Source organism: Silene latifolia, chromosome X (genome assembly GCF_048544455.1).
Source record: "Silene latifolia isolate original U9 population chromosome X, ASM4854445v1, whole genome shotgun sequence".
Lineage (NCBI taxonomy): Eukaryota > Viridiplantae > Streptophyta > Magnoliopsida > Caryophyllales > Caryophyllaceae > Silene > Silene latifolia.
In genome coordinates this window covers 312,565,685-312,584,483 of record NC_133537.1, presented here as the reverse complement: position 1 = coordinate 312,584,483, position 18,799 = coordinate 312,565,685, and the positions used below count along the sequence as shown (strand labels likewise).

Here is an 18,799-nt window from a genome sequence, read left to right as displayed (position 1 = left end):
ATAGAAAATACACGTAAAAAGAATAAATCAAAACGGAAATGAACAAATAGAACGAACTATCGAAAGGATTTAAATTGTAAAAATGAAATTACAAACATTATTCTCAATGGGTTTAAAAAAGCTAACAAATAAAATAAAATGGAAACATGTCGAGATAATGTCAATATGTTAAGATATCGACATATCAAAATTTGGGAATACGGTATAAAGAAATGTATCGTAGAGAATAATGTTATGTTAGAAAATCACCATATTATTCTCTACCATATATTAGTATTCCCAGATTCTGGTATGGCAAATCTTAACATATGTACATATATCTCAACAAAACGAAATAAAAAAAGAAAATGAAAAGAAATAGTAAAAAATGATTTGGCCTAGTCCTCCAAATAGATGAGGCCGGAGAATGATTCTATTCCCCTCTTCTGCACTATATATAGATCACACACTCCTATTTAGCTTCTCCTCATTACTTACTTAAATATTCACCTTTTAATATACACAATTATACATTATCTTTTATCAATCAATTCACAATAATATTTCATAAAATGTCTACACACAAGGGAGAAAATGTTGTTGTCACAAATATGAAGCTTGAAAAGATGTTGTGCATGAAAGGTGGCAACGGCCAAGCTAGCTATGCCAATAACTCTCAAGCCCAGGTATTCACTTAACAAACCAAAATCTCCATCAGTTTAAATTAATATAATATATTCTGTTAGTTGTTGTTATTAGAAATTTCAAATTTTGAACGTTTTCTTTTCCACTTAGATTTAATTTAGATTCCACAAAAATTAACACTAACATATATATGGCGTGATTGAATTGTGATCGGAGTAGGAACTAATAATACTATAAAATTAATTCGATTTTTCAAAAAATCAAATAAGAAATTCAAAACTCGTCCTAGTTCTTGGGAGAATCCTCCTCGACTACACGTTAAGACGTGTTAAATTAGTGTAAAACTACATTACATTTTAATAGACAACTTTTTAAATATACTTTTTGTTAATATAAATAGATAAATTTATACTCGGTACTAATTAATTTAGCAAAAATTCTAAGGTCCACCGGGTGTACAAGAATCTCGTACACCCTAACCAATGACATGCCTTTGTTTTTATTTTATTAAGATTATGTTCTCTTAATTTAGTGTCAAACGATTGTTCTGAATTAACATATTTACTTATAGTTTGCATACATGGGTGGTGTAAATGTAGGCAAGGCATGCAAAATCAATGTTACATTTGCTAAAGGAAGCCCTAGACGAGGTGCACATAGGATCAGCAGACACACCCTTTGTAGTGGTGGACCTAGGGTGCTCAAGTGGGTCCAACACCATATACATCGTCGATGTGATCATCAACCACGTGGCAAAGCGGTACGAGGCATCGGGAAGTGTGGTGCCGGAGTTCTCAGCCTTCTTTTCAGACTTGCCCTCCAATGACTTCAACACCCTCTTTCAACTCCTTCCAAATTATTGCTATGTTGGTGAGGGTGGTGGCACAATGGAGGAGTGCTTGGCGTCTGATAAGCACCGCTCGTATTTTGCTGCTGGCGTTCCCGGCTCTTTTTACCGGCGGCTTTTTCCGGCCAGGTCTATTGATGTTTTTCACTCTGCCTTTTCCTTGCATTGGCTATCTCAGGTACTCTATTTATACGGCCGGATTAATTTATTTACTAGTGTTTCTACATTTTTTTTATATGAACATGAGGTTACATCAAAGTATTAATGTCAGTAAAGTATCACCAGGCCACTACCATATTGACCTAAGTTATTTACCAAAATTAGTTAGTTTTTTTTCCCCTTAACTAGGAGTATCCCCTGCGTGACAGTTGGAGCAATCTCCATCGGGATAAAGATAACTTAATGGGTAGACTCAAATTAGTTAGTAGTGAGAGATGTTCTATTCACTAGGTCACGAATTAAAAGAGTTTTTCCTTATTGTTAGGACTATAATTAGGAGATACTCTTACTACACAAAATCTCATTGAAGACGGTGATATCCGTCACAAGCTTGTGACGGATACCATTTCCTCTCACAAAATACCCATGAGAGATGAGTGAGAGGTCTTCAGCTTGTGACGGGATTAGCCCGTCACAAGCAAGACGCTTTGTTACTACTAAAACTTAAAAAGTGTACTCTTGTTTTTATACTTCCTTTATTTTGATATTTTGTTAACCTTTGATTAAAATATCACTCACAAAAAATAAAAATAAAATAAATAAATAATTAGAACGAAGTAAGTGTATGGGATTTTAATATTATACGTGAATAACATAATGTGCCGAGTGTTAAGAGTTGGGCTCTTTTTCGTAATAGATGAATAAGATGGACCATAAATTTTTTTGTAAAAAAAAACATATTGTGCGATTATAGTGGCAATTAAATGGGAGTGTATGAATTTGTGTATAAAACATAGCCTATTAACCAATGTCAATCAAACATAACTATGAAATGAATTAACCTCAAATTCTTGCCCTAGCGTATAAAGTTCGAATAAAATCAAAGACCAAATTAGCCGTAAAAAAAGCAAAAAAGTCGGCAAAAAATGTTGAAAATACAATATATTCGTTTTTTATTTATAAAATATTGGGTTTGATTTAGGAGTATCTTACTGTAGTAAAAGAAAATTATAAGGGTAAAGAGAAGCCAGGTAAGACAAAGATGAGCCACAAAATGCATGATAATTCTCAAAATTCTCCAAGAAACAAGGCTTTCAATGCCATTGACCATGAATTAATTGAACTAGAATTTCTCCAATGTCAACACACTTTTTTGACATTCACCATAAAGACACTATCAATTTTAATTTAAATTCAAAGGTGCTACCTAATCCATCATTTTACTTTTTGTTGCACTTCTTATCTTGCATTATTTCTTCTTTGATTAGTCAATTTGTATTACATACATGAGAATTAGTACGTGAAATTATTAAACGATTTTTCTAACATGTGCTTTTAAGGTACATAACTAACATGACCTGCATGTTAACGAGACTTGAATACGAAATTAAACGATAAATATTACGGAGTACATTGGAAAATGAAATAGTGATATCTTACGTCAAATTTTCATGATATTTATATATACCTTCGTTTGTTTAATTATGATTGTTCGAAATATGTCAAGAGAGTTTCAAACAATGATAACTATTGACTGAGATGGATATATAATATGAAATATTTCTTTAAATTAAAGTTCTCTAACATGTGTCTAAAGGATACATGGTAATTAAACAAAATTACTATTTCTCAAAATATTTGCGTGAAAAAGTGTGAATATACTTTTGAAAAACATGTAATTCTTTTCAATTTTCACAAAAAAACAAATTTCCCATTTGTTTTTCATAGCCATTTCACCTTTAGGTTAGTATGGAAAACTATTAGCCGTTTTAGATAATACTCTCTAATCAATAAGCAACATTGTGTTTTTTTTTTTTTAGTTTCACTTAAATTTTACATTGTTAGTTTACTAGTTATGGGACTTCTTATTAATTCCGATTTTCTCATTGGTTGGATGTACAACAACGTGGTACATTAAGCATGCCTAAAACTAGCTAGGCTTGATTTCACATATAAACTAAATAGCTTTTGCATGGATGTCCATAGATTCCAGAGAATGTATTGGACAAGAGGTCAAAGGCATACAATAAAGGGAGAGTGTGCATCCATGGAGCAAATGAGAGCACTGCAAATGCTTACAAGAAACAATTTCAAACAGATTTAGCTGCTTTCTTGAAAGCAAGGTCTGTTGAATTAAAGAGAGGTGGTTCCATGTTCCTTGTTTGCTTAGGAAGGACTTCTTTGGACCCCACTGACCAAGGTGGTGCTGGTCTCCTCTTTGGGACTCACTTCCAAGATGCATGGGATGACCTTGTTCAAGAGGTATATTTACTTACCAACATTATTGTTGCTTTAATAACTATGTTAATCAAGAAAACTCAAATTCTTTTTTCACGGTTTTATAATAAGTTCATTGTTAAGTCTTAGTAATGGCTCATTTGCAAAGATTTATCGTATGATATATTATAATAATTATAAGAAATGAGAACGTCACCTGATGATATCGAGTTTAGTACCACCATACTCGGAGTTAGTTATTTTATTAATATATTATTATATTATTAAAATATCTGGTGTTGAACTCAGTACCACCCAGTGACATTGTACCATTTTACACCATAATAACTTCATTTCAATAACTAATTATGCTAATTAAGACATAATTACTCCCTTCCTCCCGGTCATTTGTTGTCCTTTGATTTTGGCACAAAGACCAAGGAAAGAGGAGAGGGTCAATAGCTAAATGACAAGTGGAACAAATTGAGTGTGAATGATCAAATTACTCATCAAGTTCATTCTTAAAATAGAAAGGACAACAAATGACTGAGACACCCCAAAATGGAAAAGAACAACAAATGACCGGGACAGAGGGAGTACATCATTTATGCTATGATGATGCTAATTAGAAAAAACCCATCTACTTTGATTTTTATAAGACCATATCTATGCTAATTAAACAAACCATGATTGCACCACTTAATTTCTATGATTAAGTTAATTAAGTAAAACCATGATTACAACATTTTCACTTGGTTAAAGAACACACAATAATCCATTTCATTCCTTTCTTAGATAGGCAAGTTGGATAGATTTGCATAGGCATGCATGATCCCCACCATAAAAAAAAAAAAAAAAGCAAATTTCAAATCATAATTCTATTCTTTTCATGCTTTATTTCATGTTGAATAATTGAAATGATAATAGCTTGGTTAGAAACATTGAATAGTTATGGTTATTGGATACTATATTCAAATAGTTCACTTCGCTAATTAAATCATAGTGTCAACTCTTTAGATTTAATTGATGACATTTCTTTTTTATAAAGGACCATCAATCACAATTCTTGGATGTTATTGGATAACCTTATAATAATATGTCTACATGAATATCCTTTTAATCCATCATTTTGTCTACCTCATAGTTTCATTTAACATCTTGAGGAAGAATGTCCCATAACTAATAAATATCACTCTGCAATACCGATGAATAGTTTATACTTGTTTTTTATTTTTGAGGAAAATAAAGAAATATAAACTATTAACTGAAACGGAGATAGTAGTAAAATTTATAAAGTCTTAACATTATGTTAGTGTATTTTTCTACGACGGTAAAGAATGAAGAAAAAACATTTTGTAAGGTTTGTAGCGGAAAAGTAATGTTACAAGACAGAATGACATAAAGAAAAAGATGTAGTAGTACATTTTATTTTATTGCATTTTTCGTAAGGCTAAGGTGATGTATTCTATTTCTTCCGCCTTTTTGAAATTGCCTTATTTTTAAAACTTTGTGAAAGTTTTTTAGTAGATGGGACAATTTTAAAGAATTGGAAGGAGACCAACACTACCAGAAAAAGGCCACTTAGCAACCAACCCTAGCAAGAATTCATTAGTTAGTTGCTAATTAGCAACTAATTGACAATTGGTTGCGAATTAGCGACCAGATTGAATTTGGTAGCAAACAGTAATCTATAAACCACAAGATCATGTGACATGCCCATAACATTCACAAGGACAATAAAAATCATTTCCAATACTATATACTTTTTCCGAATATCCCAATTCATCCCGGGTTTTTCAAAATGTGTGGGAGGAATTTTGAAAATATTGTGAAATGGAACAAAGTACAATTCATCCCCTGACCAATTTACTGTATTGGATACTGTTTGTAGGGGCTTATCAACAGTGAAAAACGAGACAGTTTCAACATCCCAGTATATGCACCAAGTTTACAAGACTTCAGAGAAGTAGTGGAGTCCAACGGTTCATTTGCCATTAACAAGCTTGAATTGTTCAGAGGAGGAAGCCCTTTGGTTGTTAGCCAACCAGACAATGAAGCTGAAGTTGGTCAAGCCTTAGCCACCAGTTGTCGCAGCGTTTGTGGTGTGCTCGTAGATGCTCACATAGGAGACCGCCTTAGCAGCGAGCTGTTTACAAGAGTGGAGCATAGAGGCATGAGCCATGCCAAGGAGCTGCTAGAACAGCTTCAGTTCTTTCACATAGTTGCCTCACTCTCTTTATGTTAATTCCAAAAATCTCCGCTATGGTATTTTCATTTCAGTTAGCCTTATGTAAGACCGTTGTATACACATAACTAAGTCATTAACTCATTTATAAAATGAGGTATATAACATGAAAGTAGTTTGTTATATCTATACAACGGTTTTATATAAGTTTTCATGTTTAAGGCTTTGAACTCTTTAGTTTTGTGCATCAACTATGGCATAGGAGTATTTTGTGGGATTGTGGAGCGCGGCACCAGTTAGCGACTAATTAAAAATCAACATGTGAGTTTTTAATCCAGTTATTTATTGTAATTGGTAATTATTCCTTGTTTTGTTTGCCTCATTTCCACCCCAAGGCGTCCTCATATAATACTCCGTGGCTATTACAGGAGGTCACAGCACCCTCAAGCACCAGATGTGTCCATTTCTATACCTAATAAACATCCCAATCATTGTCCTAATTTGATTATTTGAGAGGTCGTAACAAGAGTAAATAAAAGCAAAATAAAATAAGCGTCTCCGACATATTCAGCAACCAGAGAATCGTTTAGGACAATCCAAATAGAAAAAACAAAAAAAAAAAAAAAAAAAAAAAAAAAAAAAAAAGACAATACATGACAACTAAAACAAACGAGGAATCGATTCTTCAGAAGTTATGGAGTATGTGCCAACCCATGTATCTTACTGACTCACTTGGATTACTCCGACACTTCTAATTTCCTCGTGTACCCGTATCCGACACTCGACACTCAGACATAGATATGACCCTTGGACACCTCATTTTAGACCAAAATATGAATATTTTTCAAAAAAATAGCCGAGTCCGACACTTGGACACGCACCCGTATCGGGTACTTGTAAACGAGTCTGAGTAACATAGGAATAGAGCATAAAGAAAATTAGGCTGAACATTTTGAATGCAAAAAAAAGCATACGAGCGTCAACAATGACAATACATGACAAAGTAAAAGAAACGAGAAATTGATTCTTCAGAAGTTAACCAATTATGTTCCATACACAATATTCTTGCATGTTCAAGGTAATTCTATAAGGTAAAGCAAGACAGGTCCTAGAAAGCAAAGGGTAAATATATCCAGGTGAGAGTGTTGAGGCAATCATTTTGAGGCAGAAATGGGCACAGCATAAGTAGTTGTGTCTGGATAAAACAAACAAGAATTCTGCAAATGCCTTAAAAGTTGTCTAATGTTACGAATAATAAACGATGTTGCTCAAGTATTGGATGAAATAAAAAGATAACCATAAGTACTCTCAGCAGTATGCAACCATGCGCGTTCCCAAATTGGGATATCTACTGCACTTACTTTTGGCAAAATAACAAAAGCAGGTGTTTGAGATAAGGTCACTCATGCTGCTACAGGTACCTCGTTGAATGCCAATACCCTGATCACAAACCTGCTTGCGTTTTGTGCCTCTGCTATCTTCTAGACTCTACAGTGGAGGCTGGTAACTGTTAACGCAGTGGTATGTTGAGCTACAAAAGGGATCATCGTATACACTTCCATTTTTGCGGAAGCTGATACATAATTAATCACTAATAGGCCAGATTGTTGAGAATATGAAACATCCGAGCCTTGCTAATGAGACGGGTTATGAGAAAAGGTAGCTAGGAGACTGCTTCCCGAAAATACTTGGGTATGGTTGAAAGTTAGGTAAGAATAAGGTGTTGGAAAGTCGCGTGGATGATAGTTTTGAGTGTGATATGGGTACAAGTGTGTTTTAACATATGGTTTTACATGTAAAACAATTATTAGTTTCTAACCCCCAATGCTTACAGGAGAAGAGGATGGCGATTCAAGTGTTCATCAGCGCGTTGAATGTGACCAAGTAAGCGCTCTGCTGGTGATCGCTCAGAGAGGATGGAAGCCGTAAATTTGAGTTTCTACGGTCATGCTCAGTTGCTTCATTCTCATACATTTCATCGTCTCTTCAATATTTTTCTTTTTACAGTATACGACTAAATGAACTTAAAAAAAATAAAAGTTAAGCATTGTTCCTGTATGCAAGACAATCATTAATTTACACATCCAAATCATTCTAAAAATAAAAAGATGAATAAATGATTAAGACTGAGAAAATGAAATAAGAGCGAGTATCCAATCAAGGAAGTTATATACTCCATAGGAGATTGTGCTGCACAAAACCCACTTAAAAAGAGGGAACAAGTTATTTTCAAACAGCAATTTCAGCTCAAATAAAGCCTCATCTATTCCTATATACATGAAAATTAATAAATCTCAACATTAAACTACAAAATCATTCAGTGTCACAGACTGTCATTTTGACATCTATGACTCCAGATGTCTTCTTCACCGTTAACTATGGGGATATTGTCGTTATGGCAGAGCATGCGGAACTGCATAATGCATCTAGTGATCAGCCAACGAAACCTAGTATCTTGCTAGAAGACGCTGCATGAGAGAGAACAAACAAACGATTATGCTTCTTTTCAGCGAGTGATGTACTCGATTTCAGCATGTTCCCGTAGCCATTCCAGCACTTTTCCTCCCTCCAAAACCTCTTGAACCTAGATAACATGAAATATTGGCACTTGGTTACTACATGCCCTCCACCGACTACTCAAAAATAGAGAGATGGCAAAATTTTTCAAGTATAAATTTAACCTGTTCTTTGATACGCTCCTCGTCATATTCTTGCTTATGGCGCTTGAATTCTTCAATGGAGTTCTTGACTTCCTTGAAGACCTCATCAGTTGATACCTACATTCGTATTTCAACATAAATTGTTATTATTTTGTTTTTCAAGTATACGACTTCTAAGCAACAGGTACCAGGATACATGAACTCAAAAAACAGAATGAGCCTTGTGGGAGACATGCGGGTTGGACCAACCCCAAATCCTTGCGCATACCGTATATGATTATAGGGTAATGGGGTTGACCTCACATGTACAACTACAGTTTTCTAGAAAAATTTTACCTGTAAACCTTCGCGTTTAAATATATCTCCTACAGCCAGATTCTGTTTTATCACTTCTAAGATATTTTCTTTCTCATGTTCGATGTATTCTTTTACTGCCTCTGGACTTGTTAGAGATGCCAACTGCTCGTCCTTCAGCTTCATTTTAGCCTGTTTAACCAAAATGAAACATCGCAACATGAAAAATCAAGCTGGAAACATAGAATGACACTCAGAGTCTGATGAAGACAACCACCATGAAAATATGTCCATATTATCAACTCCTAGACATCTTACCTTCACCATAATTACCCATCAGTAGCTACTGTATTATACGAGAAAGTAGCAGTCATTATTAAAGTCAAAGGATGACAAAGTAAACGGAATGGAGTGAGAACGATTCATTTTGACTGGTACAGGCCACAACATGTGGTATAAGCAGGCTAATCTGGCCACAATCCAAAAAGATAGACCTAGAACACACAACCTGATAATGGTGTCGTGAGATGTGGCAAGGGAATAGGAGGTTTAGGATATTTTCGGAGATTACCTGAACCTCTAGAAGTTTTGATCCATACATCTGCCTACCTTCTTCCTCAAACAAGGACTGAGGAATATCAACTTCAACCATCTGCATATGACAAAAAAATTTCATATTAAGATGTTTATATCTGCACTTCTTTTTTTTCCTGAAACCCATCCGATATAAGGGTAAAAAAAAATACGGAGTACTATATTTAAGGCCATTGATATAACATAATAGGTGTTGCTAGTACAGTCGATTAATAGTACAGCAAGCACTCAAGCAGGGATGACTGAATACAAAACCTCGTGACTGAACTTGACAGGAGGTAGGCCTTGATGACTGAAAAAAAAAAAAAAAAAAAAAAAAAAAAAAAAAAAAAAAAGAGCTTCACAGTTCTCACTATGCATGTTTTCATTTGACTTTACAGGGGTTAATCATAAGGACAAGATGCTCATATCAGGTTTCTCTTATTAACAGGAGAGATTTATCAGTGCTTAGATAAATGATGCACGTATCGGGCTTTTGGTATTTCTTCTGATATTGTTTTTGGCCGGGTGCATATAGGTTAATTCTTTGACCCTACCCTTAAACTGTTTTTGCAGCTTTTCTCAGGGAAAATACACAAATCTTCCAAACCTTGTAGTAAATTATACTCGTAAGAGTCAAGATTTACCAAATTTTGCTGGTAAGTAAATAATTATATGAAGCAAAGAGTCCCCAAGCTGCGAAAAAAAGTTCTATACAACATAGGATTGCAAGTAAATATGTAACACCTTTCGTAGCTGATCTAAAATCGCATTATCTGTTGCTTGTTCTTTGGCCGTCTGCTCTAGTTCTTGACATCTCTGCAGCAAGGCCTCCTTCACCTATGTAAATGCAGCATCTTAATGAGGAGAGCGAAACTCAAAAACAATTCCCCCAAGACTAGCATGTAGCATCCACTACTTGTATCTTATATAGCTTACCTCTGCCAATGTAGAACATCCGGGAATAATTTTATCAGCAACAGAATCATCCAGCACTGGCAGATCTCTGAAAAACAATTCTTTACAATGTACCTGCAGTTTGAATGGTTTAAGATTTTCCAACTCTTATAGTTCTTCAAATTCCTTGGAGTTGCCCCATTTGCCAAGCAAATAGGGCAGCAATAAAAAGGTTGAAGTCAAGCTACTTATTTAAGAGGGAATCAACTTGATATTGACTAATTACTACGGAGTACATTTTTTTTCTAAGCAGGGGAAATGCAATGTTCACCAAGTAACATCATATATACACATTGATGATACTGTAGCGAGCATGTGAGAATAGATAGAAAAGTTAGTTTTCCATTTGATTATCTCCAAACAGAAAGCACTCACCGTGAACTGAGCCTGTACTCCACGAAGATCTTCTTGTCTCCACCATTCAGGAAACACAAGTGGAAATGATTTTGTTTCATCTTGTTGGATTCCAAGAATTGAATCAAGGAAACCAGGGAGAATAGTGTCCTTGTCTTCTGTATCAAACTGAAAACCTACAAAAGAAAGAAGCACAGGTAAAACTAGTGTAGTTCTTTTTATCAACTTCCGTGTATTAACGTAAGGTGGATATTTGGTGATTCCATAGTTTCTACTCCATATTTGTTATCCAAATGTAACTGCCATCAAACAAAGTATCAGTTTTAGACAGCTGCCAAATGGAATGTTAAAACAAATCATCCATTGTTAAATCAAAGATTTCCACACATTGAGGAACGTCTTCACATGAATGTTGTCAAATGATAAAATCTTCATATCAGCAAGTTACAGAAGCAAAACCTTTACTCTCAGCAGATGGTATGTTTTGAGCGGTTGCTCCATCTTTCTCAAGAGTTGAAGCTGATATATCCACCACCACAACGTCACCGTCCTATGACAATTCAATTGCATGAAAATTAAAAGGACGAACAGGCACAAAATTTTCCATCTTCAACTAAAAATAATCCAAGCAACTAAGTCATGCTATGAACGATGACATGCATTTGAATAACATTTCAAAAAGATCTAGTTATGGACTTTGATACCTTGTTGCAGTACAAGGCTCTCATAAAACAACCCAGTAGACAGAGTCATATTCCCTAGTCTAAAAAACTAGATAGAGTGAACTGGTAGAAATTTTTCTGTCATTGTGATCAACTATAGCAATAACATAATTCATGAACTACTCAGCGAGCTTGACAATAACAACCATGTTGCTTGTAAAGCAGCTTATGCTAATTCAAGTATATTTTTGATAACATATATGCTTTCCTTAGTGTGTGTGAAACACGAATTCGGATATTACCTGTAGCCCTCTGTCAGTGACTATTCTCAAAGGCCCTAATGTCTTATGGCGACGTCTTAGCTCACGTTCACAAGCTACTTCAGCAGTTATTTCATTGTCAATTTCAACAACAATCTTTAAGTTCTTGTACCCATTCTCGGGATTCCATTTCACCTCGGGCAACACATCAACGACCACATCATACCTTGAGAGACACAAAAGAATGTATGAGTTACACTTAACAATCCGTAAGTGTGTGTAGAAGTCGCAACAAGCTGTAGGAAATATTTAAACTAAAGCATTTTCTCTGGAATTCTAATCAAATAATCCCCCAATCCACACCAAAGTATCAAACTACCCATATTTCAAACTCCATACGTATTTTGAAATATGGGTAGTTTGGTAAGGATTGGAGAGGTATACGCTTTCAAACAAGTTTTTAATAGGAATATTTATAATAGTTGGGCCTCAACCATCACCTTAAGGTTTTGGTTGAGATGGTTCATCTATCATGGTATCAGAGCCGGTGCACAACTAACCACTCTTCAAGCTCAACGGGCATTTGAGTGAGGGAGTGTAATAGGAATATTTATAATAGTTGGGCCTCAACCATCACCTTAAGGTTTTGGTTGAGATGGTTCATCTATCAGTTTTGACATCCAATCCCAATTATAAAGTATTCAAAATCCAGAGACAACTTCCTTAATTTTTGATAACCACTCGGTACAGTTAGCAAGAAAGTAATGCTATATGTGATTGCTACTGCCTTTTAATTTGTTGCTATGGGCTTCAAAGCTTTAGCCATTTAGTTCCAAGTTGCAATTTTGAGGTTCCGTGACATTTTCAACTGACTATGGTCAAGACTACAGCTACCATATAACTGATAATTCGCCTGTGTATTATGGTCTCGGAACAGTGTCACTTACCTCAAGGTGTTTGACAAAATATATGCATCCTCCATGTCTGAAAAGTCCGTGGTGATTCGAACTGAATCTTGTAAGGCTATTCCTTTCACCTTTGTCACAACAACAAAAAAAGGGACAGAAAATAAAATTATATCTCGGTGTTATAATTGTAATGATCTCAAACCGAAAGTTTGGTAAAATTCAACAACAAAAATAGAAGTGTGCTCTTATCAATGGAAAATATTTATTTACAAATAGATGAATATAATGTCTCATGACAGATGTAAGGGATAATGGTTTTACTGATGACAGGGCATGCGGAAGGGTCCTCTTCAGTACTGACTCAATAGTAGACCTTTGAATATTTTCCTTCCCAACAAGATTAAGAAGAATGCTATCTGGAATAGGCTTTCCGGGGCGAAATCCAGGAATCTAGCAAACATTAGAAGAGCAACTTTTATCATTAGTACTAGTCCACAAGATTGACTGAAAAGCAGGATTTATGTACAAGCTACAAAGATCGCATCAGACAAGTAAGTGCATATAAACTCAACGTATAATAGGTTATTAGATGATTTGGTATAACCATCAGAAGCAGCAGATAAGAACAATTAAACTCAAACAAGAATTGGTTTATTAGATGATTTGATAAAACCATCAGAAGCACCAGACAGTATATTAAAATTATAGCAAATGTATCGTATGTGGCATAATTATACCAAATTAGGCAACCATAATGACATACTCCATTGCCTAGCAGACATGGTTTCATAGAAGGCCAAACCGATATCTTTCTTTGCCAACGACTAGCAGACACGGTATTAAAGCTTATATATTTGAATTCATCAGTGTGAATATCCTAAAACAAATTAAAAAGCATAAATAAATCTTAACCACATTAACAAGCTACCATAATGATTACATTCTATTTTCGGAAGGAATACAAGAGGAATAACCTTTGCCTGCTTCGACAGTTCGCGCATCACCCTCTTATAACAATCATGACATACTGCTTGTGGAACATTCACACTCAACTTCACCTGCAATGATGTTATATTTTCATTCAGTTAGCTAACGAAACAAAGACAGTTAAAATTGTAAAATAAAACAGTTACATTATTTTTCTAAAAATTACCCCTTATAATCTCAGTAAGTTTAATCAGCATAAAAGCAAAACAAATGGCATAGACAAAGGGAGTAAAATTTAGGAAAAACAAAACAACCCCATTTTAATTACCATAAAATATGAACTAATTAAGCAATACCCATAAGAAAATTCATCAAAGGAAATAAAAAAGATGAAAAAGAAGACAAATGCAAGTAAAAAGATAGAAGCTTGACTCTAGAATTGGGCTCTTGAGTCTCAATAATGTCAATATCAGCAGGAAGCTGGTCATTCTCGACATCGGCGGTGGAGGCAGTTGAAGCCTTCCGCGATGAGGCTTGAAGAGGGGAGAATTGGCGGGAAAAGGGTGAAAATTGGAGGGATTTATTGAGGGAATTGAAAAGGGTTTTGTTTGATTGAGAAGGAGAAGAGAAGTTAGTAGGGAAAAGAGAGGAGAAAGAAGAGGGATTGGCATGGAAGGGAAGTGTTAAGGAGAAGGTAGAGCAATAGAGCTCCATTGATGTGGGAGTTGGGAGAGTGAGGTTGTGAATTTGGGATGTGGAGTGGAGATAACATCATGGAGGGAATTGGGGTTATTAATGGCCGTTTGGATAGACTCCAAATTTGGGATGAGATTTAACTGGGAGGTAAACCGGGCTAAATTAACTATGTTAGAAACTTGGAATGATTCAATCCGAATAATCCGATTTGTACCCAAAGTCATGACATTGAAACTAATGACCTGAGCGTGGTTCATATGATTCAAATAAATATAACTCGACCTGAATTTTATTACTACGAACTAACCATTACTTTTAAAAAATTTGATAATAATAGACTCGAAAATGATTTGAAACTAAAATGACTCGACTTGACCCGACTGAACTGAATTCTTGCAAACTCGAAAATGACTCAACCAGAACTGGCCCAACCCGCATTTGATCCGGTTGATTCGTTTGCCAGGTTTACGTAGTAGAGAGTCGAGGTTGCAAATGGGTCAACTAGGTCGTGTTTGGGTCAGGTCATTTCGAATTTGTCATACATTTTCTTCGGGTCACATTCGGATGTCAAGTTGGCGGGTTATTTTGGGTTTTGGTCATTTTGTACCGATGTGATTTCAGGTCGGTTCATCATCGGGTTATGGCCATTTTGGGTGAATGGACAACACTTTTTTTTTTTTGATACATAAGAGGGGTAGAGCCGCAAAACTAGCTAGCTACGATACGAGATAAGGAAACACCTAGAACATCCTCACGAAGAATAGAACGTAAACTATAAGGTGGAACAGATAAAATGGTAGTTGATGGAAGTGAAGTGACTCCTTCATTAGCAAGCCAATCGGCAGCACGATTGGCCTCTCTATACCGACCATCCGTCTAGCTTAATTAACCCGGTTAGTAAGCATCAACGACGTTTCAGTGCAAACGACGGTATTGCCCCCCACATCTCACTCTTTTCTCTTTAATTCAAAATCCTCCAAAATTCACCCAACTTCCACCACCACCACCACCTAGCTGACTACCACACGCCAACACGCAGACTGCCGCCACCAACATTGAATTAGTTGTTTTTTTAGGTTTTATCCAATTTAATTGAATTAGTTTTTGAATTAGGTTTAGTTTTTTCTTGTTAATTAGTTTGTATGTTTTTGATTTCATTATTATTGGTAATTGTGGTGTTGTTGTTGGCGAAATATGGTAAATTTTGTGTCGATTTTTGTGGTTGTTGTGTCGAGTTAGTGTCGAATTGGGGAAGAACATCATGGACGAAAGTTGAAATTCAACTTTCATCCATGGTGCAAACGTTGGGATTCAATGTTGATGTCATGGTCGAAAGTTGAATTTCAACTTTCCTCCATGGTTGAACGTAGGGTTTTGAGGTTGGTCCATGGTCAAAAGTTAAAACACACGGTTTGCTCCATGGACAAATGTTGAAATTCAACATTTCGTTCGTGATTTCGTCAATTTTTTTTAAACCGTGTTTATTGCCTTTATTTGCCGATTTCTTAAATTTTTTAAGTTTTCTAGTCGATGTGGGTTATTTTCTAACTTTTTTTATTTGTTTACATACCGGTGATTCGAGTTTCCGTCATGCTAATTGATGTTGTTGTTGGTTTTTTTTAATATAATTGGTTTTTACTAGAATCTGAGAGAAAAATGTTTAGAGAGAGAAAATAGTGTTAATGTGCAAGGGGCATTATCGTCTTTTGGAATGAAAACGTCGTTAATAGTTATTAAAACATCGTCCATAAAATTAACCCTCTTAATTAATTCTTTGCAACGCTGGACCAAGGGGCGTAATCCATGGCTTAAAAGCTGGTCATCTCGAAAGAAGTCTACACATGAACTATTATCCATAAGAACAAGAAGCTTCGTGATACGGAGAGTGTGAGCATACTCCAACCCGGTCAGAAGAGCTCTCATCTCCGCTCTCATTGAATGGACAACACTTTAATAAATACTAATAAGACACACAAAAATCTTACAATATTTTGTATTTATTAATATGCCCTTAATTTTGGTTCAATTGGGATTATTCTGCATCTGGTTAATTACGGGTTGGGTAATTTTTTGTCAAGTCAACATTAGGTCAATCAATGTTCAGGTTGAGTTTAAACCAGGCCGGGTCAGGTCAATTCGGATTTTGTGTTACAATCGGATTAGGCAATATCAGGTTGCTTTCAGGTCTCGGGTCAGCCTTCTTAGACCGGGTCAACTTTGCTGAGTCTAGATACAGAGTAGACTTGTCAAAGAAGTCCCCTGGGAATTAAGAGTCAAACAATTTAAAATTTATGTTATTCACAGGAGACAACCCTACTTAACCCTAAATCATTCCGACCGAGGATTTAATTTGGGTTAATTTTTGGTTCGGCATTTTTGGGCTTCAGGAAGGTCAAAATTTCTATGTTATATTAGAGTTAAAAACGGGCGGTTTTTGAGTTACTCAACAGATCGGGTTAAGTTTTGATAGACCTAGTAAACAGAGTATAAAATTACTATGTCCTAAATTACGATGTTTTGTTACAAATAATTTTAAGTAACAATTATTTTTCTATAATCTCATTTTGTAAGTGTCATTTCTCATATTTAGAGTAATTATCAAATAATAATTTTGTTGTCTTCTATATCTTGTTAGATATTTAACTAATATAGATCCCGCGCAAATGCCCGGTTTTCTAGATAGATATATTAGAGAAACTAACAATTACTAATAGTATTAACTTCAATTAAAATTTAATTATAAAATTTCCTATTAATAATGTTTAGTATTAAGAGGTAGAAAAAAGAAGGTTCAACGCTTTTAATACTTGTCACTTTTTATAAAAAAAATAACACTTTATGTAATTTTTTTTCATAACAAATCTATATATATTTAAATTTCGGCTATCAAAATTTTATACTTTAGATAGTATTCACAGTCAAAATTTAATTTGTGAAGTTGGACTCCGAAGAGAGAATGTAAGCTTTGGTTTGGAACTTTGAATGAGGGGGAGTAAATGAAATTAAACAACATGGCCCAATTGTAGATAATTACATAATGAAGCATTGAAGCCCAATTATAGAGTAGTTTTCATTTAAATGGAAAAATTTGAAAATCTCTTATTTTTTTAGTATAAGGCGATGGACAAAAAATCCACAGCAGAGCCAAATTATGAAAACAAAATGATAGGAAAACTCTATGTTGTGGAATTAGGCTCTGTTCTATTAGACTTAATTTTAGTTCTTATAAGTTCGATTCGAAACATTCAATTCATTCCGTTCGATTCGATTTAGTTAGTTCATTCGATTCGATTGATTCTGTTCGATTCATTTCAATACTAATAATACTATTCTTATTTTATATTCTTACTGTTATCATTATTATTATATTAATCTATTTATTATTTTTATTATTATATTAATATATATTCTTTTATATTTATTATATTATTATTGTTTTTATTATTTTATTTATATTTAATATATTTATTTATTATTATATTATTATGATTAATGACAATATTAGTAGTATAAAGAATTAATATTTATTATTATTATTATTATTATTATTATTATTATTATTATTATTATTATTATTATTACTTTTATTACTATTATTATTATTTTTACTTTTATTACTATTATTATTATTGTTGTTGTTGTTGTTGTCGTCGTTGTTATATTATATTTATTATTTATTAATATATTCATTTTGATTAATATTATTAATAACATATTTATTATTATTATTACTATTATTATTATTATTATTATTATTATTATATTACAAATATTATTATTATTATTATTATTATTATTTGTATTAATTGTTAAAATTATTTATAATATTTATATTATATTATACTTATCGTATTTATTTTTTAGTTATTATAATTAATATATTATATTATTTAATATTATATTATTATTAATAATGTTATCATTTATATTACTAATATATTATTATTATTATTACTATATTTATTATTATATTACTATTTTTTTATATATATTATAATATATTAGATTATAATTAATATTAATATATTAATAATAACGAATAATGAATAATAGTGTTATAATATCAATCAATACTATATATTAAATCCAGAAATCAATGGACTTTAATGTAATCAATACTATATATTAAATCCAGAAACCAAGGGACTTTAATGTAATTAAAGAAAATTATGCAAATTAATTATACTATATAGTTTTAAATCACTAGCACCGTGTGACGGACCCGATTCAGGGATCTCAATGCAAATATTATATAGTTTGGGTTAAATTAAATTATATAGAAGCTTGGTAGTTTCCTAAACATTTGTAAGAGACTAAAACATGGTCAATTTCCCTAAAATAAAATAACTAATTAAGATGATCAATTTCCTTAAAATAAAATAATTAATTAAGATGGTCAATTTCAAGGAGACTAAAAGAAAGAAGATGTTTGGTAATTTTCCTAAATATTTATAGAAGACTAGAAGATGGACAATT

The 18,799-nt window shown here is 33.7% G+C and overlaps 2 protein-coding genes across 2 annotated transcripts; one reads left to right on the top strand and one right to left on the bottom strand.

The window, feature by feature from the left end:
* The first annotated feature begins 343 nt into the window (after window positions 1–343).
* On the top strand, window positions 344–6,398 carry LOC141617532 (indole-3-acetate O-methyltransferase 1-like). Its single transcript, XM_074434725.1, has 4 exons — window positions 344–665; window positions 1,224–1,649; window positions 3,617–3,892; window positions 5,739–6,398. The coding sequence occupies exons 1-4, from the start codon at window positions 552–554 to the stop codon at window positions 6,090–6,092; spliced, it is 1,170 nt and encodes a 389-aa protein (XP_074290826.1). The 5' UTR covers window positions 344–551; the 3' UTR covers window positions 6,093–6,398.
* A 1,754-nt stretch (window positions 6,399–8,152) lies between these two features.
* On the bottom strand, window positions 8,153–14,461 carry LOC141617530 (trigger factor-like protein TIG, Chloroplastic). Its single transcript, XM_074434724.1, has 13 exons — window positions 14,060–14,461; window positions 13,675–13,758; window positions 13,022–13,150; window positions 12,740–12,828; window positions 11,835–12,018; window positions 11,330–11,420; window positions 10,892–11,046; window positions 10,499–10,591; window positions 10,307–10,399; window positions 9,558–9,638; window positions 9,029–9,178; window positions 8,714–8,809; window positions 8,153–8,616 (listed from the first exon to the last, which is right to left on the bottom strand). The coding sequence occupies exons 1-13, from the start codon at window positions 14,339–14,341 to the stop codon at window positions 8,539–8,541; spliced, it is 1,605 nt and encodes a 534-aa protein (XP_074290825.1). The 5' UTR covers window positions 14,342–14,461; the 3' UTR covers window positions 8,153–8,538.
* Window positions 14,462–18,799: the final 4,338 nt, after the last annotated feature.